Consider the following 23,545-nt stretch of genomic DNA (forward strand, 5'->3'; position numbering starts at 1 on the left):
CCAGGTCATACTATTATTTTTTTTTATTACAATCGTATTGACCAACTAGGATTTATTATTATTATTATTTTTCAAATGCAAGTAGCTATCTACATTTATTTCTTCGGCATATTTGCACCTTTTTATTGTCTGATTTCGAGCTGTGCACACATCAGTGGCACTGAGAGCTAGGGGTGAAGGGGGGGGGGGAGAACCATGACAACGCTCAGGGCGGCGGCAGATTTTTGAAAGCGGCAAAATTTTAAGTTTTAATGTGCCTCTAAGAGGACGAAGGAAACAAGACAATGAAAGTTTTACATAAATGAATAAATATGACATACAAATCACTCATAAAATCTAGTGTCTTAGTGGAAATTATCTACGGAAACAGATAACAAATGAAGTGCCGGTTTTACTTGCGTGCGTCTTTTAAAACAGAAAATATTGCTAGTGGCGGTGTTGCGTTCCCTATTAATTCTTCACTGCCTCTATACAACATTTGACATGCACCTACGTCAGCTTGAAAGCCCCTACAGAAGGGAACCATTTTATAATAAAGAAATAAAGGTGTCAGCTCGTGATGACCTAACAGTTCCTAAACAACAACCTTAAACACCTGTAGCAACATCACTGAGGAAGACATTTTGTAATAAATAAATAAAGAATTAGTAAAATATTCACTGCACGTCACATTCCATAACCTTCTGACTACAGACATTCTGATTCAGTGATGTTTACACGGGAATGATGCGTGTCATCCTTTCCTTATCCTTCCCTCTCCTTTCGATATGCCGTATATGCCATTTACATCCCTCTTCCTCTTGCCATGGTGCTCAAAGTTGCAGACAACGTAGAAAAAAAAGTAATTTAATGTTTTCCCTCACTTTCTTTTTCGATGTTGAAGCCCCAAGCAATAGATAATATTAATATGATACGAAAGGAACGTATCAATATTTGTTTTGGAACTGAACTGCACTGCACGAGCTGTTTACTGATTTTCATCGTATTTCACACTGCGCTCAGAAAACTTCATTTAAGATTTAAGTCCCATTTTTCACTACAGTAAATGAAAGTGCTTTCAAAACTGCTTGTTTTGAGTCATACATGGTGGTCGTGGCATGTCGGAGAGCACGCCTCTTCAATATCCGACTTCAGCCGTTTCTCCTTCGTGTACTACGGATACACTAAATAGGCATTGGTGATTTATACACGTTGTTTCAACAGGTACAGCATTTGTATGTAAGCCACCGTGCTGCTATGACGTTCTACTTTGTACAGCAGAAGCGACAACGCAGTACTCAGCTCTTCTGGCTGCCACGTGTTTCGCGCCGCAGTTGTCTACTTCTCCACGGTAGTGTGCAGCGGTGCAATTGTTTAGAGAAAATAGTTAATTTATTCAAAAATCGCAGATGATGTTCTCTGTTTCTGCTACAAACTCTTCCCGAACATTAAAATATTATTCACTTCAGGCGCCTACAGAAACTGGCGGTAGATTTCTGAGACGTTAATCAGCTACAGTACATCCCTAATGAACTCAGAATCGCACCATGAGTGGGTGAAGATCTCCAGAAGATTAAAATTTGTCAAAAATGTAGATGCAGGAGCCCTGGAAATATTAAATGTGGAAACCCGGCATCGGTAAGGCGTAATCAAACACCTTATAGCAATTGTTCATTTTTTGAATAGATAGTCTTCCTTTGAATGGAACGTCAGACAAAATGTTTATTCAGAACTATGAGAATTTCTTGAAACTGGCAGTGATAATAATAAAAAAAATTCTGGGCAAACATGCAAGGAAGGCAACTCGTGGTAAAGAAATGTCATAAAATTATCTCGGGAAACTCATACAAAGTGGCATAATTCGCAATCTCTGTTAAAAACTGAGAATAAAATATTTTTTTTGAAAGCTACTAACTATTACTGTATGATTTTGGGCTATGCACCAGACATTATTGGTGTATCTCAAAGGAAAATGATAGTGAGTTTACTTAATTGGATTCTACTGATGATATCTACGATACAAATATTCGTGAACATTTTCTTGCTTAGTGCCTGTAAGGGATACATCTGGTTTGGTGCTTCAACAAAGGTACTTGTAAAACATAAAAAAAAATGAAATTACTTTTGGTAGACGTGACGGGGCAGCGCAGTGATGACTGTAAAATATGAAAGGCGAGAACATGGGAATGTAAAAGCGAACTTTGGATAAATCCTCAAGCATTTCAAGTTCCCTGTAGTAGTTATTCCCTGATTCTAGTCGTGAATAATGCTACAAAGGCATCGTGCTACGCAGTTTCCTTCGTTTGTTTGGTGAGAAAAATTTTTGGTTTCTCTTCTGCATCTACGCGACGCTGGGCAGATTTGTTGGTCTTAGACGAGGGGCGTTCAATAGGTAATGCAGCGTTTCTTTTCTGAAAGCAGGTTGGTTCTATTCAGGATTCTATTAAACCTTATTATTCCCCACTCTTTTGGTACAAATCCCTATTTTTCAACATTATCTCCGTTCAGTATGACGGCCTCACACCACCTTGCTGGGAGAGCCAGTATGCCGACATGGTCCCATTGCACTGCACGACATCGGAGGCATTGGACCAAATAGACGTCGGGAGGTGCGAGATCCTGGCTGTTGGGTGGGTGAGGAAGAAAGGTCCAACGAAGTTCTGTATGCTTCTCTCGCGTGCGCAGACGTGTGTGAGGCTTTCGATTGTCTTGGGGAAGGAGCAGTTTGTTTGCATTTTTGTGGCGACGAATACACTGAAGTCGTTTCTTCAGTTTCCTGAAGGTAACAGAATGCAGATCAGAGTTGATCGTTGCGGCGTGATGGAGGGCAGCAAACAGAATAACCCCTTGAGAGTCCCAAATGGCCGTCGCCATGTCTTTATCGTCTGAGGATGGGGCTTTGAACTTTTTATTCGGAGGTGATGTGGTGTGGCGTGACTCCATGGACTGCTCCTTTATTTCGAGGTGATGAGCCCATTTATCATCGCCTGTGAGGCTGTTCTTACTAATAATTGCCTCGATCAACCTCTTAATGGGCAAGCAATTACACGCAGATGGTTCTTCGTTGTTATTGTTTGGTCTTCTGTCAGTTGGCGAGGAACCCATCGGAAACACATCTTTCAGTACTCCTATTGGAGAACGACTGCGTATTTGATTGTGATCCGTCGATTACCTTGAACGAGAGTGGCCACTCGTTGCAACAGGTGGAGCGTGACAGCTGTGTGCGGCCGCCCACGAAGCGGGAGATCGTAAGGTTTTGCGCGACTTTTTTTGCAATGATGACAGACACCTCACCCTACGACTAATCTTACTTTTGTTCAGCGCCAGGTCTCCAGAGACATTTTTCAACCTATTATCAACAACTGTGAGTCTCTGGTTTTCCGATTAAGGTAACTGAAGAACAACTCTCGGCTTGCAAAGCACCGCTATTTTGAATTCTACGTATGGTGCCGCCAAATGTTGAAACTTCATAAAACTACAGGGGTGAAGCGGAAATATTCCACCACGTCCCACAGCAAATTCCGCATTTTGTAAGCTGAAATTGGGTGAGATAACGAAGTGTTGCATTACTTGTTGAACGCCCCTTACATGTATCCTAAAGTTGAAGCCATTGACTAAAGTAAGGTGGGAAGGTAGATTTGATGGAGTTGTCCATCTTTAGTACAAAATATATGACACTAGCGATGCACTGGTTGAAGTAAGCGAAGACGAAAATAAGAACATAATGGGTGCACGTGAGGATGGCAATTTGGCAGACTTTAGCCGTGCTTTCCTTTGTTGTACCCCAATATTTGTTCTGTCTCACGGCGAAATAGCTAGCCAAATGCAAACCAGAATTATTACGGGTCCTGTTTCACTTGCTATCGTCTGTCCACTTTGTCTTGTTTCTTGAGAGCTACAGTTCTCTTAGTAATTTTTTGACTTAATTCTAAACATTTCGTGCCTTTTGCAACTTCTACCAAAGTCGGCGATCTACCACTGTTCAGCGTTGCAGCGAACAGTCGGTCAGTGCGCGGCTAACAGGTGTGCGGGCGTTTCTTTATCTTTGTGTTGTGCTGTCAATATGTACCACATGTGAAGATAACCGTCTACGTACATATGCACTCCGTCTTCAGGCCACGAGTGGCTACCGGGACCATCCGACCGCCGTGTCATCCTCAGTGGAGGATGCGGATAGGAAGGGCTTGGGTTAGCACACCGCTCTCCCGGTCATTATGATGGTATTTTTGACCGATGCCGCTACTAATCGGTCGAGTAGCTCCTCAATTGGCATCACGAGGCTGAGTGCAACCCGAAAAATGGCAACAGCGCATGGCAGCTAGGATGGTGACCCATCCAAGTGCCGACCACGCCCGAAAGCGCTTAACTTCGGTGATCTCACGGGAACCGGTGTATCCACTGCGGCAGGGCCGTTGCCTACGTACAGATGCACTGACACAAAACTTTTCTGTCCCGCTCATCATGTGAATTACAGCAAGCAATCTGTACGAAGCGCAAACCGTGCACATTAGACGTAATGTGAGATTTCTACTCTCCTCTGCTCCCCCGCGTGTCACTGCCCCTGTGGCGCTCATGGTGATCCTCCCTAAGCTCTGCACGCTCGCCTCTCCTCAGGGAACAAGAAAGAGGGAACAGATTTTAGTTATACACTCTGCAAGTGACATCACTTAATTCTGGTTGACGTAATTAACTTTGGAGTTATAGCTCAAAATATTTCAGACTGTAAACGTTTCACTTCTGTTTTACTGATTGGTTTCCCAGTCTTAAATACGTATTCACATCCAAAAGAGCTATAATGACGTGTGGAATGTGAAAATAAGACGTCAAGGATTAATGATGTCGTGAGTAACGGAAGATGGGGTGCCTTGTCTCTTGTTCCTTGATCATTGTTCGGAGCCTCGACCGCATCCACAGGGTTCACACAAAGTCCCTTTACCCCCTATGTAATGCAGAGATGCTAAATTGTTCTTTTATTCTTGTAGACACTCACGTAAATCTAAATCATTGCTAATGAGTGCACTTGCACCTTCAAGGAACGGATCGTAATGACCACGTGTGTGAACGAACGACCACATTCAGCAAAATCAATAAGAAATATTATTCTAGATTTCAGTGCACTATTTCACAAGCCTTCCCTACCAAACCCAACAATTCTATGGTGTGAGAAGAAGCCATTTCAGCTGAATGTATTTGTCGAACGTTCGCCAAAACAAGTCCATTCGTAAGCGGGCAGAGGAATTGGGAATTCCGTACTCTACATTACAAAATCATATGAGGAATGATTACAAGCTAAAGGCATTTAAACCTTCGTTTGCTAACGAATTGAATGGTAACGGTATCCAGAAAGACATTAGGCTTGTGTGGCTGAATGCTCTTCCTTCAAGGGGCAAAGTGTTTTTCTCGGACAAGTGTGCAATATATCGCGGTGCAAGAGCCAGAAACGTTTCTGGAATAAAGAACACGAATATTTTTAAGATGAACTTGAACACAACCCACCATATATCATGACATTGGCTGCAATTTCTGCAACCCACTTGGTAGCTCCATATTTCTTCAACGGTCCTGTGAATCACACTGCTTATATCACCATGTAACGCGATTGGTTTATACCGCATCTGCACGATCGGAAACTTCTCGATTGTGTGTGGTTTCAGCAGGATAGGTCACCAGTCCATTCTGTTATCGCCGTTGCTTCAGTGAGATATTTCATTATAAACGGACTGGATGTTGTTCTGTCCATACGCCTGTACCTTTGGAGTGGCCGCTCCGAAGTCTTGATCTGTCATCCAGTGTGCAATTCGTTTTAAGGGGTTCATTAAACCGAAGGTTTCTGTCGCACGTTGCGAGACAGAAGTGTGTAAGAATTCTATTCGACGTACGTTTACTGCCATCATGCAAGAAATTTGGAGGAGAGTTTCACATCTTACATGTAAGAGAATCATACTATGTTGTGAAAACGATGACGTACCCAGACACTCTGGAATAAATAATTAAGAACAGTCACACAACCTCAAAGTTGTCCTCTGTCATGCTGCCATATAAACACAGTGTCACTGTCTAAGTATATACGGACACTCCATAGGGGGTAATGGGACTTTGTGATCACTCATTGGTCTTCCGGGTAATCCATGCCCCAAAATTCGAAGCTGTATGACGGCTCGGAAGTTCTTAATTGGTGAGAACATGAGACAAATTTTTTTCCACAAATTATTAATAAAAAAGATTTTTCTTCATTTGCGAAGATTTACAATCACACAGTAATCATTTGGAATTATCATTTTTCCTCACGTATGCTTAAAAATAATATTTGACCGTGGAAAACATCTGAAAACCTATCACGATCTTCTAGAATCCACTGCACGCAGAGTCGCCCCTTTCCAAATGTGGACCAACAGACTTCTAAGCAATTGATCATTATGTTTTGGCTTATCAGTGTGTGTAAAATAGGTGATATTTATTTAATAAGATTTTACCAATTGTTGGGAAGGCATCGAGGAAAGTAACAACTATCTGAGATCAGAGATAATCATACCGAATGGCTGTTTATTCTGGCTATAGTAACGCTATATTAATCTGTGTCGCGTACCAGGATAACTGTCTAGGCCTGTACAGCACACGTCTTGGAGACTCATTCAGACCCCAGCCAGATAGGCCCAATCTTGAGCCGCTACTGCCACTGTTAATCAATGGACGACAGCCTTCAGAAATATGAAATGTATTCGAAGTTGCGGTTATGCGCAAGTATCAGCTGTATAATGGAATGATTGTAACTGTCGCTGTACGGAAATTACCAGAGATCAGAACAAAACAGACTAGCAGATGGGCGTTATATGAGGCAAATTCCACAGATTGGAATACTGTAATAGGTGGGTATCACCCTCATACTGCAATACTACAGTTACTGTAATTGTCAGCCTGTATCCCAGTTCGAGGTAGTTCCTGCTTATACGTATATAGGACGAAATTAAGCCTCCCTCGTGTGTGTGTGTGTCCTAAGAAATTCCTCCCGTTTATTTTTCGTTCAAATTCCATGAGCTATGAACAACAGCTACGTGTCCTATCGCTAGTCACAACAACTGGTTTATCTCGCATTGTGTTTGCCGTTTCAACATGGCATTGACTTATCTGCCCTCCTGTGAACGCCTAATACTATCAGTTTTCTTTGGCTACGTAGTCTATAGCTGGGCTCATGATATGGCTTACCGGCACACACTGCCTTTACTATTTCATCGTGGAACTGCCTCATCTGCCATCTTAGAACGTCGTAGACGGCTGGTTTGCTTTCGGCATTTTCCCAGAGTAGCTTATGATTCTTTTCTGTGTTGTACCTGCTGCCTCTTTTCTTCTTTCATTGACTGAGCGTATCAAACTTTGTGAAGTGAACAATGCTTTATTGAAGTATCAATATTATGTGACAGTTTTGCTTCTTATGCTACACGTAGTTTGTACAACAAAAATGAGCAGTGGTGGCTTCTATGAGGCCGCGCGCGCGATCGTAATGGCGCCATTTCTGCGTGTTCCATCGATTGTGGCCCTCGTCGTATCATCTTTGCTTGGTTGTGTGTTACCTCTGGGGCTGTGTGGTAAGGAGTGGTGTATGGAAGACGGATCTGGACGGGTGTGTCTGATTACCCGGCGTACTGACGGTTGCAGAGAGTTGAAACCGTTGACCGTTAGTCCGCTGGTGCCCGCCTTTTCCTGCAGCGTTTACCGTCGCTGCCGGTCGTTACGAAATGCATCAGTTAATTGTGGTGGCCTAAATACGCCGAGGTGTACTGAACCTCTTGTTAGAGCTACGAGCAGGAGGGCAGTATTATCCAGTGCCTACTTGGAGTCCTGAAGCTATTGACCTCCTTCGCATTTATGTGAAATCACGTACGAAGACTGTTCAGTAACCACTCTACTTAAAGACTGTTAATTCTCCTACAGTGCTAGCTGGCTAGGAATCCGGTTCTTTAATGCCTTTCAATGACACCTTTTGGGCCTGTGTGTGTCATTCTGGAGTTTTTTGTAAGCGCCAAGGTAGTATTTTGCAATGGTGATCTAGTACCTGAAAGCATTGTTATCACTGAGTATTTGATACTAGTGAGTGTAATTTTTGTTTGTTGTAGACCTAATGGCCCTTCCTAGAACGAGTTATTGGTTTTGGCTTGTAACTGAAGTGCTGTGCAGTCAGCCTCAAGATATGCACGTGTGGGTCGTGTGTGTGTGTGTGTGTGTGTGTGTGTGTGTGTGTTTGCACACCCCCCCCCCCCACTCCATGTTGATGAGCCCTTCGGATTGTAGGTGTACATTTTAACCGACGATCTGCCATTTGGCGCGTAGCAAATTACAGTGTCCTTTAGTTACTAAGAGGCCCCAGTAAAGGTACAACTTGTCTTTTTGGCCTTGTTTCAATTATTATGTAATTACTGTTTTAAATGACTTTTTACATTTTCTAGGAAGGTTAACTTGCAATGTTTATGAGCGGGCCGCTGGAGGACGACGGTTCAATCCCGTCTCCGGATATCCTGATTTAGGTTTTCCGTGATTTCCCTAAATCCTTTCAGGCAAATGCCGGGATGGTTCCTTTGAAAGGGCACGGCCGATTTCCTTCCCCGTCCATCGCTAACCCGAGCTTGCGCTCCGTCTCTAATGACCTGGTTGTCGACGGGACGTTAAACACTAATCTCCTCCTCCTCCTCCTCCTATACTGGAGTTTTAATAGTTGGTTTCCTTGAAAATAATTTTAATTGTCCGTTAAAATACGACTGTGCATTTTAATTTCTATCAATCTTTTCTGCTGTTTGTTGACAGCTTTGTATCGGAAGCGGTTGGCGCCTTACTGTTCCGTTGGTCCGATGCAGCGACGCGTTTCCCTTCTGCTTCGGCGGCTTTCCCGTCAACGCACGAGGCCTAAGTGTTGGCAGGTCACACACGCTCCTGCGGATCTCCCATTTCAACCTCAAGCTGAGGAGTTTATTGCCATTCTTTTGGTATCATGCCGTGGCGGGGTTTTTGCTGGGTTAGGACTTGGGTTTTGCCTTCAGTGATTTTGAGAAAGTACTTTTGTCAGTGTTTCTGTTATTGTAAGATCCTTGTGGGAGTGTGATGAAAGGCTTTGGGCAAAGTGAGCAGAGAGCTTCTTGATTTCTTTAAAAAAAACTATGCCTTTAATTGTCAATATCATTTTAATAGTGTTTTAGGGGGCCAGTAGTTTATTTTGTTTTAGGGGCCCAGTAGCTTATTCAGTACTTGATTTGTGTGTAACAGCCTTGTAGCCAATCGGTGAAGTATTACAGTTTGCACGGTTTTTACATGACGATAGCGTTTGGCCACCTTGTCTTTTTCTTGTGTATATGGGAGCAGAATAACAATGTCTTTGACATCAGAGTGTTGTCGTTTGCCTTACGCTCCCCATTATTGTTAGTAAAAGGAAGATTTAACATGATAGTTTACCACCTAGTGTGAGGTGGCTGGTAGACTTTGGACACAAACATTATATATACTTGTGTCCAATGTTTGCCTCGGAGCAGGTCTGGAGCTTACTGTTGCAGTGGAGATGTATGCATTTTAACGTCCTTTACTTGCCGTTTGTTGAACTTAAATTCAAGTCCTGTTGTGGGGTTAGCCCACAGTTGTGCTGCTAGAAGACCGGGCACAGCCCTGCCACCCGTTTATTTCGTAAGTTGTTTGTAATCGGTGTGTGTGAATTCCTAAGGAACCAAACTGCTTAGGTGATCGGTCCCTAGACTTACACACTACTTAAACTAACTTATACTAAGAACAACACACACACCCATGCCCGAGGGAGGACTCGAACCTCCGGCGGGAGGGGCCGCGCACTCCGTCACATGACGCCTCAAACCGCGCGGCCACTCCACGCGGCTTTGTAATCGGGCCATCACTGTGTTGCACCGTTGACATGTTCTTATACTACCACTTGTAATTTTAAGTATAGTTCAAATGTCATTATGCATTGCGATATTACTTTAAAAACCTCAGTTATCTGTGTTAACTTAACAAGATTCTTGGGAACTGTTAGAACTGTTAGTTGGCTTAGGATAGAATTGTTATTAATTTTTCTTCCTTTTTTGAGGGGAATCATAAATGGCGCACGAAGTTGGCCCACCCTTCCACATGTTTCCTTAAATTAATCCCGATCCTTGCTCTGGGTCCCAAACATATCACACGAGATAAACAAGACATCCAGACAAAAAAAAAAAAAAAATGGTTCAAATGGCTCTGAGCACTATGGGACTCAACTGCTATGGTCATTAGTCCCCTAGAACTTAGAACTACTTAAACCTAACTAACCTAAGGACATCACACACATCCATGCCCGAGGCAGGATTCGAACCTGCGACCGTAGCAGTCGCACGGCTCCGGACTGCGCGCCTAGAACCGCGAGACCACCGCGGCCGGCAAGACATCCAGCCGTGGCCACGGAGAAACAGTAAGCGTTCAAGAAGATTTACAGCACCGATTCTGTGCGTAATTTACCACCTGTCCATATAAACCATAAATCTCTTTCCAGATTCTTTGTAGCTTCATGACGTCTCAAGGTTCTTACTTGAATGGAGACGAACTGTGGCTCACTTACTTGTTGGAAGGTTTTCTCTGCAAACGCCGGCGCTGTTGATAAGAACATCGACCCCTCCTAAATTCTCTTTGATCCATTTGAAGGCGCGCAGAACATTCTCCTCGCAGCTGACGTCACATTGAAACGGATAGAGCGTACCCGGAGCGTCCTTCAGTTCTCGAGCCTGCAAGAAATAAACGACAGATTTGTCGAATCTGCAAGGGAGAGAAGAAGAAAGATCATTACGAGATAGATCAAGTTTTCCATTTAAAAAACTGCAATCCTACACACGTGAGTGTCGTAATTCCATAAACAAAGAAGCTGTTGCCACGAAGGATGATAATATTTTTGTGTCTCTCCCCAGAACCTTGGAATTCGTGAAGACACGTAGTCTCACTTAACTTGATCATATATGTAAAGAAACTTAACATAGTCATTCAATGTTCAGTTTTTACCACTGACTAATTGAATTAAAGCACCTAACAGGTAACAACCAAAAACTTACGTTTTCAGAGTTCTTCAAAGAACTTAAAGCAAATCAGTATGGCAAATAAACAATTTTTAGGACTTCAGTCGGTGTTCTGCTCGTTGTTGTACTTTACTCAGTACATCAGAAACTAAAAGATCAGCTCTTCAAATGAACAGTAACCACAATTCAGATAGGATATCACGTCGGCCGCTGTGACCGAGCAGTTCTAGGCGTTTCATTCAAGATCCGCGCTACCGCTACGGTATCAGGTTCGAATCCTGCCTCGGGCATGGATGTGTGTGATGTCCTTAGGTTAGTTAGGTTTAAGTAGTTCTGAGTTCTTGCGGACTGATGACCTCAGACGTTAAGTCCCATAGTGCTCAGATTCATTTGAACCATTTGTCAGATAGGATATCGAATATGTCAGGTGTGCCGTTCTATTGGAAGCCACGTGGCCTGCTCTTAACCTTTTGTGAAAATCTTCCGCTTTAGACCAGAACTGTGGGGAAGCAAGGGTGATGTGGTATGTGCTGTTAGATAGTTCGGACCCGGGTACTTTGAAGTTGATGTCGCAACATAACGACTCACTTTCAGGAATCTATTCATAATCTTCCATAAAAGGAAGACGTATGGACAACTTATTACAGAATATAACAATATAGCAACATATCAGTATCACGTGCAATTCGTGAATTGTTCTGTTCATTGTGAAAGCATTATAAAAGAAAGACAGACACGGCCATTACACAAAAACAGACATAGAGCGAAGTAGCAACGGGAGTAGCACTGGGTTCTTCACTGAGGGACGCGCTAATAAATATGGACTAAATTTCATCACACTATCAGCTTTTCTGTCGAACAATGAAAACTAGTTAGCCCAATCTAGCTACGTCTACTGTTTACAACTACACTGATGTGAAAAATCGCAATATCAAAATATGATTAATGTACAGTCATGAAATTTACGGAATACATTTGTCTAGTTAACATATTTAAGTGATTAACATAACGAGGTCATAGGTTAACGTAGGCGCGAGATAATCCATTCTAAATGTGAAATCTTTGTACATTAATAACCCGTGAAACCACTAGACTGTCGAATGCAAGCATGCAAACTCGCATCCATTGTGTTGCACAGGTGCTGGAGGTCAGTTTGTGGGAAGCAGTTCCATGCCTATTGCACTTGGTCGGTCAATACAGGGACGGTTAACCCTGTTGGTGAGTGCCTCTGTTGTTGTTGTTCGATGACGTTCCATATGTGCTCGACTGGAGATAGATTTGCTGATCGAGTAGGACACGGCAACATGTCGAGTCTTTGCAGAGCACGTAATAGTACAACAGTGGTTTGTGGGCAAGCATTATCTTGTTGGAAAACAACCCTGGTCTGTTATTCATGAATGGCGGCACAACAAGACGAATCACCAGACTTGCGTACAAATTTGCAGCCAGGGTGTGTGGGCTAACCACGAGAGGGCTCCTGCAGTCGTACGAAATGGCGCCCGTCACCATAACTCCAAGTATAGGTCAGACAGGATGGTTCCAGGCCATCAACTGGACTCGTTCTTACCAACCCACTAAGGCAGAACCAACTATCATCAGAAAACACAACAGAACTCCACTCAGCCCTCCAAAGAGCTCTCGCTTGATACCATTGAAGTCGCAAACGGCGGTAGTTTGGGGTCAGTGGAATTCACGCTACAGAATGTTTGGCTCGGAGCTGTCCTTGAGGTAATCCATTTGTAACGGTTTGTTGTGTCATCATGGTTCAAACTGCTGCTCAAATGACTACTAAAGATGGAGTGCGATGTCTCGGAGCCATACGCCGAAACAGATGGTGTTCCCTCTCGGTACTGCCACGTGGCCGTCCGGAGCACAGTCTTCTTGCGACAGTACATTCCCGTGACCACCGCTCCCAGCAGTCATGTACTGTGGCTATATCCCTGCAAGTCCTTCTGTAGGATTGCAGAAAGAACCTCCAGCTCCTCGTAGTCCTACTGCAGGACCTCGTTCAAACTCAGTGAGGTGTTGGTAATGGCGTCTTTATCGCTGTAGGGGCAACGTTGACTAACATCAACTCACCACGTCGAATCTCAAAGGTAACTAACCATTACGACCGTTACAGCATGTATTTGAAGCCAACCCGTTTTGCGTTGTCACAGTGGAACTACTAGCGCAAATCTTAAGTGACAGGGGCGAAATCTGAATCGATATCATCTTTCATATGAAGACACACGCCTACCATAGTTCGTTTACGTCACAAAACTCCTTCTAGGTAGTAAGATTTCCGTCAGTGTATAGGACCACCTCTTCATCTGAACAGTAATCACAATTTGCATAGGATTTTAACTATATTAATTTTATTGGAATCCAAGTGAGTGCTCTTAACCTATTAATGGTGAAAATTTTCTTCCCCTTCAGTCTAGAATGGATGGGAAGCTGAACTGATGTGATATGTGGTGTTTGACAGTTCGGTACCCAGTTTCTTTGAAGCTGATGTCGCAACAAAACGTTGACCCTTCTGCCGTTGACTCAGCTAAATGCAGTTGGTAATTGTCATGATGAAGAAGGAACGCTGGCCGCTGTGGTCGAGCGGTTCTAGGCGCTTCAATCCGGCGCCGCGCGGCTGCTACGGTCGCAGGTTCGAATCCTGCCTCGGGCATGGATGTGTGTGCTGTCCTTAGGTTAGGTTTAAGTAACTCTAAGTCTAGGGGACTGATGTCCTTAGATGTTAAGTTCCATAGTGATTAGAGCCAATTGAACCATTTGAAGAAGGAATATTCAAGTGTGTTGCTCCTGTCGGGCAATCTGAGCAGCGCGATATTCACCGAAACTTCGATTTATGTAGTTCTTGCGACGTAGCAAGACGTCTTAGGACGTCCTGCGCTAGATAGTTCGCAGTTTTTTCACCAAGCAACGGGAAAGAGGGTATTCATGGAATCGGTAGATATCAAGAGTCTGTCGACATGTTTCATATTGTATGATCTGTCAGATAGCAAGTAACATAGGTGTTAGCACGGATTTTTCTGTGGGTCGCAAAGAGAAGAGGTTCATATTTATCGTTCTAAACTACACAGCTTCTGCAAGGATGCCTCATGTCGTCGAGCCACCTGGGAACAACTTTTTGCCAGGCTTCCCAAAAGCAGTGTCATTTGGACATCGTTGAGTCTCAAGTCGCCTGTGGATATCGTCGCTTTGCTAACTTCATTATCTTGTACTGAATAACGAACGCGAACTGCGATATCTATTATTTGACATCAGGTTTCCCCAGTTCAAAGTATATTCACATTGGATATATGTGTAACACGAACGTACAGTAAAAGACTATGTATAGCCCCAGCATGTTGCTATGAACTGGAGCCAAGTGGACTGTCTAAAGCAGAAACTTCGTCAGTTCGGTGCAGGGCTTACCTGAAGAATCCACGAGCTACGGAAACTCGTACAGTCACCCCAGTATTCACCAAAGCCCAGATGCGGCCAAGAGGGAAGAGAGAGCATGTGGAATACATTTTTTTGAGTGTGAATCGAAATTCCCCAAGATCTCCGCGTAAACATTCGTAATATGAAAATCCAATAACTGAAACTGATGTAATATCAAATATGGGACGTGAGGTTCTTGAAGTGTTAGTTGTCAACTGCCGGAGCGAGAGCTTCAAATAACTTTCACATTACACTAGAAACGCCGTTCAACAGTAAATGGAATATACATCGCAAAGTTGGGACAGAAACTCTCCTCGTGCTTGGGCGAGCAAAATTATTAGGTTAGGCGAAATTCAAATAAAACGTAACTGCTAGTACACATAGACGATAGTAACGAACGGTTGTCCAGTTAGCCTGATACCTGTATGCTTGCACATGGTGCCAGAATTGGACGCGCCGGTCGTAAAGTCATTCAATTTTAGCCTAAATTGAATTACACGGATGCAGCTCAACTATATTTTAGCAGAAAGGGACTACTTCCATACAGCTAGCACAAACCAGGAAATGTTCATTTACATTATCGACAGTAAGAACAAGCAATCTTGTAAAATAATATTAAATCCATCATGAGATAACTGGACCGAAGAACTAGTTTCAAAGCAATCACGTGAGAGAAACCCTTTGGCGCTGCTGACATCAAGAAAATTAGATGATCTTGAGACCGTCGACAAAGAGAGAGTGATTTGCGAACATGGTTAGAAAATATTGGTCACCAAGAAAAAACATTTATAAAGAAATCAAAGGGATCATTCGCAAATATTGGAACCGATAGAAAGTTCTAAGTAAAAGACGCAATAGAACACTTACTCCAAATTTCAGAATCATAGACGAGTTGTGGCTGATGTTCTAACTCACTATAGATCTCTATGCAGCTAATAAAAATACGATGATGCCCTGTTTTGGTTAAATAGTAAGCCTACATTTTGAAGTTTCTGCAAATTGAATTTTGTTACACCCTTGCTAAGGAACAAATGCCGTATTTCTTAATATTGCCTCTGACTCATTGGCTCTCCATGTTCTTGCACTGTTTTGCATGATATAGCCGTAGGTCACATCATTAGTTGTCAGTTCTCGACAAAGGTTACAGTATACTGATCACGTAGACTCTTCCGATAAGATGTTTCGGTTTGGAGGGAAATCATCGATTCAGTAATTCAAGTTGCAGTAATCGCACAGCTCACTCTTGTTTCCACATCATGCTGGGGCACTTCACGTAATTGCTGAACAAGGTCGACTATTCTTATAGTTCACGTTTCCAACCTATTAGTCATGTGGAATGTAACGCTGTTAATATTCCAAGTAAGAAATGTATTTCCAGCGCAAGAGATACTTTGTCCCTGCAAATTTCTCTCCAATAAACTACGGTGGTTAAACCGTAAGGTCATAAAACAGAACAACGGTTTTTTGTAACACAAATATTACATAGGTTTCCAGAGATATATGGTGCCTGCTTTTTACGAAGTTCAAGCCCGATTTCGGTTTGTAAATTGTAGCATATTCCTAACAGTCCTATAAAATGATTGTCGGCAACTGAAAATGCATACTAAGAAAGAGCGACATTTTACGAAGTAATAAACAAAACTATCAGTAGCCAGAGAAGATGTAACAGTCTTATCGCAGTTTACCACTTCTCCTTGTAACGTTCTTCTTCCACAGTGAAGTCATGGTCCAATCAATGTTAGGTTGTACTGCTCATGTGCAGGATGCTATGACCGTTTCACCTTGAGACCACCTCTCTAGAATCCCCCTCTTTCCACTATTAAAGTGTTTATATGTAGCATCAATCCACTTTCGTCCAGGACACACAGTTTTATTGATTTCGGTGTGTGCACGTTTCATGGTAATTTTTCTCTAATTTTGTGTACTCTCAGTCAATTTTCGTAATATTTCTAGGTTTCGCGATTTTACACATTTCATATAGGTAAGAAAAGGGGGTCACTACGCTTTCAACTCCGTAATTACAACTACTTTCAAGATCATCCAACCATCCACTTCCCCTATCCGAAACAAGAACATAGATCAATGTATATAGGAAATGTCTTAGGATTCTTGGTGGGTTATCGATTAGTAAATGTCTTTGTACAAAATATGTAGTAACGTTTGCATATACGTTCACACGTAGAAAATAACTCATTCCTTATTTTTGTTAGGTGTAGTTTTAATAAAGCCCAATTTAATTTTTAGCTTATAACTTAGACCTGCATCTGCATCATCTATTTCCTTATCCAGCCAGTACCTTGACAAATATAGAGAAGTATTTACTGGAATTCTAATACATACCAAATTTTCTTCCTGTAAAATACTTGTTTTGCGGTTTCAACTATCAGCTCTGTTCCCTTCTGCAGTTTTTCTAGGCAAGAGGATTCGATTTAATTTTTCCTCTTATCTTTTCCATTATGCTTTTGGTAATGCATACCACATCTTCCAGTATGTGTGCCGGCAACTCCTCTGCTCCACATTCTTGTGGGAATTCAGTGTAGAGCTTCAGTGGTAGGACAACTTTCGTTCTGGAGCACATACGACATCAGATACATGTGCAAATTAATTAAATTGTGACAGTTGAATTATTTATGACCTAAGCCTTTTGTTCTGCTAGTTGTTTTTCATGTAATCTCTCCCCCGTTCCCCACCCTTCCCTATTGTTCTGTTAATTGATTTATGACGCCCTGGAGGTTGATTTATGACTCCCTGAGGGTAATTCATTCTTCTGAGAAATCCCTCACACCTCCCCCTCCTCGTCCTCCACCCCTCCAGGAAATCCCCTCAGCGATACAAACACACTTTCGATATCTAACTAATGCATTAATAAATTAAACTGAACAATTAATTAACCTCTCCTCCTCCGGGAAAACTACAAGCCACTGTTGCCTCCTCCAGATCCCCTCGCCTCCCCCAATCTGGAATTGGAGGAAAAAGACTCAGTTGATTTCTACTTGACAGGAAATCGTTTGGGGTGTATCGAACATTTTAAAAAGAATTTAATGGCAGGGAAGGGATTATGTGTAATAAAGTTATTTATTCATTTACAAGGTCAGGAAATTGGTTATAGTGTATGTAATACTGGTTCTTTAAGCAGTTTCTGGATGACAATGCAGTATGGAATTTTTAAACATTTGTGGCGCTTTCTTTGTGTGGTCACACACTTAATACTGTCATGAAACACTCATCATACGTAGGGGCAGACTGTACTGCACATGTCTGGTGAAAGAGCTCTCGATCATGTGACTGACTGCCGGACCAATCTCACTGCACAGTGCATCCCAGGGACCGTCGCAACTGTGAGATAGCACTAATACTCCGCAAACAAAGAATCAGGCAGTGATATTCCTTTCAGAATTGATACCAGACTCAATTCTTGCCTCTCTCTCCCTCCTGTCCCCCCCCCCCCCCCCGTCTCTCTCCATCTGTCTCAAGTAATTACTTCCTGTTTGTGTGAACTAACGAGTGCAAACACACACAGACCACACCTCATCCCGTCCATCCCTCGATGGCCCTCTCACCTACCTGGCGCTGGTAGTCGCTATATCCACTTGTTCTCTCACTTCCATAGCTATGGAAACCGGTAACAGGTGGAACAAAGGCATTTGAGAAAAAGTAGGTAGTGTGTGTTGTGTGACGCACTTATCCCTCTAATTCCTTCTTTCTCCTGAACAAACTAGTGGATACCTGGAAAGCACCCAGCTGTGGATGTCTTGGAAGTATTCCCTTACTCTACTGGATTGATTTATTAATTAATTAAATCAATACCATCCGTGTGCGGCCAGTTTTATCTTGTAACCGATTGATGGATACTAGGAATGCTACATTTGGTGCGATTCGACCCCAGAAGTGCCCAGTTTCCAATCCCTTCTGGAGTTTTATTCACTTGCCTCCTGTTGGTGGATACAGGGACAGTTGGGTCATTTGGTAGGAAATCCACTACATTAGAGGTAGCTGAAAATTTCAAATTTCTGTTGAATTGCATGATATGTTCTTAAACAATGTGCGGAGGGGTTTAGTTGGTATGTATGCTCATAATACCACTATCAGGAACAATAAATTTTTCAATCGGGAATTTGATGATGTGGTTGGGTTTTTGAAGCGCTAGACAAATCCTAAGTTGGTTTTCTCAGCTACAGCGAGATGAAGAAGGAGAAGGAACGGTCTACCATGTGGCAGTACAGTAACAACAACGAATACCATCTTTCCACTGCAAGACAGAGTCCACTGGACGCTACTGAGGAGCAGTATATATATCACATAGTACTGCAGATAGTTCCTATCTGCAGTAGCAGTTACCAGAGTTAGGTGTCGGAGATCGCTGGAACAGTAGTAAATCCGACGCTCTCACGTCGGGAAGTCCACATGCAGCGCCCCAGGCCAGAAACCGCGCAGCACTGGTTGCCGCCGTGTACTCACGTCTCAGCGACCGCGCCATGTCAGCAGCCTGACTCGGCCCACCAGACAGGGATGCCCATCTGTGGAGGCGTCTGGCGATGATTGGAATGGCTGGAGTTTGGATTTTATCAATACCTCCAGCGCCAACGCTTGTTAGTGATTGATATTGAATCTTCGCAAATATGAACCTAAAAATGGGAGAATATTCACAATGAATGTGATCATTTAGGCTGCCCAACACATACTGAGTATTAGTTGGCTATCCACCCACCTAGAGGGCGACACGGGCTACCCCAGTTGACTGGTTCATGAGGCTTAGCGATGATTTGCACCTTAATCCAGAAATGCCAATTCATTCTAACCACCGGCTACTTCTGCCAAACACCCAGACTTCAGGCAGAGTCGTCCTAAGAGACCAGCCACATATTTATCAGTGTAATAACAATTAAATATTAAGATGCCATTTGACAATGAACATATTATTGGAAATGGCTCCTGTCGACGGCTTTGGCTCTGGAATTATTAATATCTATACCATTCTCATAATTTTCCACATAATTTTTGTGGAATAAAGGGCTTCATTACAATTGAATAAATCCTCACACCTTTTTTATCCCGGGCATTCAAATTAAACCCCGTCTCTAGTGTAAACTGAAGGTAACTATTTTATTAACTCAAAAATTTAGTTATACACAGCACACGTACTCAAAAATAGTCGCCAAAACTGTTGGCACATTTATCCCATTCGTTTCCATCCTCGAAGAAGCTGTCAGATCCAGCCCTGGACCCAGTTATGTTCTTCGTCGTCCGTTGCGAATCGATGTCGGCGAATGGCTTGTTTTAGAGTTCCAAACACATGAAAGTCACGCCGTGAAAGTTCGGGACTGCAAGATGGATGATCCAACGTTTCCCACGCTGCTGCAATGTCGCCTTCACCGCACCGGCCGTGTGTGGGCAGGCATTATCATGCAGGAGGATAAAAGCCATTGGACAACATGCCTCGCTGGCCGCTGTGGCCGAGCGGTTCTACGCGCTTCAGTCCTGAACCGCGCTGCAGCTACGGTCGCAGGTTAGAATCCTGCCTCTGGCATGGATGTGTGTGATGTCCTTAGGTTAGTTATGTTTAAGTAGTTCTAAGTCTAGGGGACTGATGACCTCAGATGTTAAGTCCCTTAGTGCTTACAGCCATTTGAACCAATAACATGTTCGTCGTTTCGACTAAATGGTTCGTCCAAGGTTCTATAAAGTGAATCGATAACGCTGCGGATTGATGGCGGTTGCCCTTTCCACGAACTCGACAAGCAGTTGGCTCTTGCGATCACAAAAGGACGTCATGACCTTACCAGAAGTGGTGTGCACGGCCTTTGATTTCTTCGGAGGTGCTCGCTCTGACACTTGCCTTCCGGTTCAAAGTGGTGACACCATATTTCGTCACCTGTGACAGGACGTGACAGAAAGCCGTATTTCTCCTTATGATAACGTTACAGATGACTCAAAGACAGGGCCATTCCAGCACTGCGCTGTTTGGCGGTCAGTTGGTGGGGAACCCACTGCGCACAGATTTTTTGAAAGTTCAAGGGTTGATGCATTATGGTGCATTATGGTGCATCGCCCACGCTAATACGCAGTAACCGATAGATCTCGTCCACGGTGATTCTGCGGTTGTCCAAGACTAAAGCATTCACTTCCGCAACCGTTTCCGGTGTGATGACACGTCTGTCCAGGACGTGCATCGTCTTCCAGTGACTGGCGCCACTCAAGGAATCGCTTGCGCCATTCCACAACACTTGAACGACTCAGGCTGTACTCACCCGACACAGCCTTCATCCGTCGATACATTTCGGTAGTGGACGATAACTTGTGTGAGCACCTTCTCTTAGGCGAGCAACCACGCTGGCAATATGCAACTTCAAACGGTGACCACGCGTCAGTCTCTCTACCAATAGATAGCGCCACCGTACCCGCAGTTACATAGTGCCACCTTCCGTGTAAGGCAGAGGTAGACGCAATGACCAGGTTTCATTTGAATGCACCTCGTATTTCCTCGTTTTCGCCACTTCCATGTCCGCCCCGATAGCTGAGTGGTCAGCGTGACGGCTTGCCGTTCTACGGGCTTGGGTTCGATTCTCATCCGGGTCGGTCAGGGACTTCGTGTTGTGTTGTCTTCATCATCATTTCATCCCCAACCGCCACACAAGTCGCCCAATGTGGCGTCGAATGTAATGAGACCTGCACCAAGGCGACTGGACCTGCTACGCAAGGGGCCTCCCGATCAATGACACCAAACGCTGATTTCAATTTGCCACTTCCATGAAACCGTTTCGTACTTTTGTTACTTGTAAATCAAGCCAGCATAATGCCGTGTTATGTATTCGGTCCGTCATCTTGAAGTTCGTGTTAGTGTATTTGAACCTTATATCATGTTTAAACACATAACCATACTAGACCTAACATGCAGATCATACATATTTCTCGTCTAAGACATCATGCGAGCGCTATATACTACAGTACGTCCATTCTGGGTTAATTTTGAAGGGCCAAGTAAACCGGTAGAGAAATGTTTACATGTGTTGTTGTTGTTGTGGTCTTCAGTCCTGAGACTGGTTTGATGCAGCTCTCCATGCTACTCTATCCTGTGCAAGCTTCTTCATCTCCCAGTAACTACTGCAGCCTACATCCTTCTGAATCTGCTTAGTGTATTCATCTCTTGGTCTCCCTCCACAATGTTTACCTTCCACGCTGCCCTCCAATGCTAAATTTGTGATCCCTTGATGCCTCAGAACATGTCCTACCAACCGATCCCTTCTTCTAGTCAAGTTGTGCCACAAACTTCTCGTCTCCCCAATCCAATCCTATTCAATACCTCCTCATTAGTTATGTGATCCACCCATCTAATCTTCGGCATTCTTCTGTAGCACCACATTTCAAAAGCTTCTATTCTCTTCTTATCCAAACTATTTATCGTCCATGTTTCACTTCCATACAAGGCTACGCTCCATACAAATACTTTCAGAAACGACTTCCTGACACTTCAATCTATACTCGATGTTAACAATTTTCTCCTCTTCAGAAACGCTTTCCTTGCCATTGCCAGTCTACATTTTATATCCTCTCTACTTCGACCATCATCAGTTATTTTGCTCCCCAAATAGCAAATCTCTTTTACTACTTTAAGTGTCTCATTTCCTAATTTAATTCCCTCAGCATCACCCGACATAATTCGATTACATTCTATTATCCTCGTTTTGCTTTTGATGATGTTCCTCTTATATCATCCTTTCAAAACACTATCCATTCCGTTCAAGTGCTCTTCCTAGTCCTTGCTCAATATACAGATTGAATAACATCGGGGAGAGGCTACAACCCTGTCTCACTCCCTTCCCAACCACTGCTTCCCTTTCGTGTCCCTCGACTCTTATAACTGCCATCTGTTTTCTGTACAAAGTGTAAATAGCCTTTCACTCCATGGATTTTACCCCTGCCACGTTCAGAATTTGAAAGAGAGGATGGCAGTCAGCGTCGTCAAAAGCTTCCTCTAAGTCTACAAATGCTAGAAACGTAGGTTTGCCTTTCCTTAATCTAGCTTCTAAGATAAGTCGTAGGGTCAGTATTGCCTCACGTGTTCCAATATTTCTACGGAATCCAAACTGAACTTCCCCGAGGTCGGAAAAGTGTTTGGTATCGGCTCCAAGCACAATTTCTCTTGCTAAACACTGCACGTGTTTAACATTTTGGAGGTGGTACACCCCGAGGCAGATCCGATGCAGCTGGAAAAAATTAGTTTGTTGAGAAGAAAAAAGAACCCAGCGTCCAGTATGCTTCGTATAATTTCAACCTTGATCGAAGTAATGGTATTCTCGCACATGTAACAAACAAAATCTTTGTATGACGCTGTAACAGGTGCTTTTTTTTCGAAACAAACTTATTTTTGCCAGCTAAATCAGGTCCGTCTCGAGGTATTCCGCCTCCAAAATGTTAAACTGGTACGGTTTTAGCAATAGGAAATTAAATTCCGAAAAGTTTACGATAACATTATGGTATGCAAACGTTTCTCTACCCTTTTACTCGACTCTTGAAAATTAACGCCGAATGGACGTACTCTAGTACATTGCTCTCACAGTGATGTCTTAGGCAAGAAATTTGTATGATCTTGGTGTTAGGTGTACCATAGCTATGCGTTTAAACATGATATAAAGCTGAAATACACTACCACGAACTCTAACATGGCGGTCCGAACGTGTAAGACGCCACTGTGATAGATGGATATACAAGTATAAAAAATACGAAAGGGTTTCGTGGAAGTGGTAAAATCTAGAAAATAAAAAAAGTTGTGGAAGCTTTTTAATTATAATTACATCCTTTATTCCTTGACAGATATGTGATAATGACAATATGGCGTGGGGCGGTGGGAGGGGACAGGGAGTCTGCTATTGCGCAGAATGACGCCCAACTGGTGCGAGTGTGGACATATAACTTTTTCTGTCGCTATACACCTATAAATGATAGTGCTGCTTTAACGTAAAGTTACTGTGGCTTATATTCCAACATATCACCAGACTTTAGTGGGAAGTGATCAGACTACTATTCACGTAAGAAAATTACATATGTGTAGTTCTAAGGGGAGGATTGATTTGACATCGGTAATTGTAATTTCAATGCACTGAAGAGTATAGCCGACATAG

At 43.1% G+C, this 23,545-nt stretch overlaps 1 protein-coding gene across 1 annotated transcript in view; it reads right to left on the minus strand.

Annotated features, from left to right (window-relative positions):
* The window catches only part of LOC126235585 (dehydrogenase/reductase SDR family member 11-like), a 43,234-nt gene that overhangs the window by 11,812 nt on the left and 7,877 nt on the right, over positions 1–23,545 (minus strand). Inside the window, exon 2 of the mRNA XM_049944300.1 lies at positions 10,562–10,724. Within this exon, the coding sequence (XP_049800257.1) occupies positions 10,562–10,724 (163 nt within the window). The remainder of the gene's footprint in view (positions 1–10,561; positions 10,725–23,545) is intronic.

Source organism: Schistocerca nitens, chromosome 2, assembly GCF_023898315.1.
Source record: "Schistocerca nitens isolate TAMUIC-IGC-003100 chromosome 2, iqSchNite1.1, whole genome shotgun sequence".
Taxonomy (NCBI): domain Eukaryota; kingdom Metazoa; phylum Arthropoda; class Insecta; order Orthoptera; family Acrididae; genus Schistocerca; species Schistocerca nitens.